This window comes from Blastocystis sp. subtype 4, assembly GCF_000743755.1.
Source record: "Blastocystis sp. subtype 4 strain WR1 chromosome Unknown seqid_1219, whole genome shotgun sequence".
Classification (NCBI taxonomy): domain Eukaryota; class Bigyra; order Opalinata; family Blastocystidae; genus Blastocystis; species Blastocystis sp. subtype 4.
The window spans coordinates 1-572 of record NW_014568328.1 but is presented as its reverse complement, the minus strand read 5'-3'; the positions used below and the strand labels follow the sequence as shown (position 1 = coordinate 572).

The 572-nt window shown below is 43.4% G+C and overlaps 1 protein-coding gene across 1 annotated transcript; it reads left to right on the top strand.

Moving 5' to 3' along the window:
• Positions 1-22: 22 nt before the first annotated feature.
• Positions 23-572, top strand: JH06_5972 (hypothetical protein; the record flags this gene model as incomplete). The annotated part of the gene is given in 2 exon segments (XM_014669118.1): positions 23-42; positions 57-572. Coding segments are annotated over 2 exon segments (536 nt in total), but the record flags the coding sequence as incomplete, so codon positions are not given.

Here is a 572-nt window from a genome sequence, read left to right as displayed (position 1 = left end):
ATCATTGCTAACTACAATCCTGATGACACTACCAATGAACCGGTAACAATTTTGAGTGCTATTGATCAGACTGTGACTTCTCGAACAAAGCCTCAGATTCCTGTTCCTGTGGCTCTGGCTGGATTCCGCAGATATCGATGGGAGGTTACTGTGACTGGCACTACAGGAACGACTTTGGGTTCTATTCATATGGCCTATTGTAAGGCTTCAGGAGCTGTGTGTCCTGCTATTGACAACTATCCTTCAGTGGGTGAAGGTCAAATCTCTCCTTCTTCTTGTGAGACTGGTTACAGAGGTTATTCATATCGTGAGTGTTCTGGAGGTGTGTTGGGACCTGTCAAGACTGATAAATGTACTATGAAGCCTCCAGTTAATGCTCGTTACACTCAATCTCTTTATAACTTTGTGATGGGTACACAAGTGACTACAAGAGTTCCTTTGGTAAGAAATCTTGTTGATCGTTGGTATGTTGATACTGGAGTGTTCCTTCCTGATGGATTGAGTCTGAATGAGAAGACTGGAGAAATCTCAGGTGTTCCCACAAGTGTACAGGAATTGACAACGTACACTGT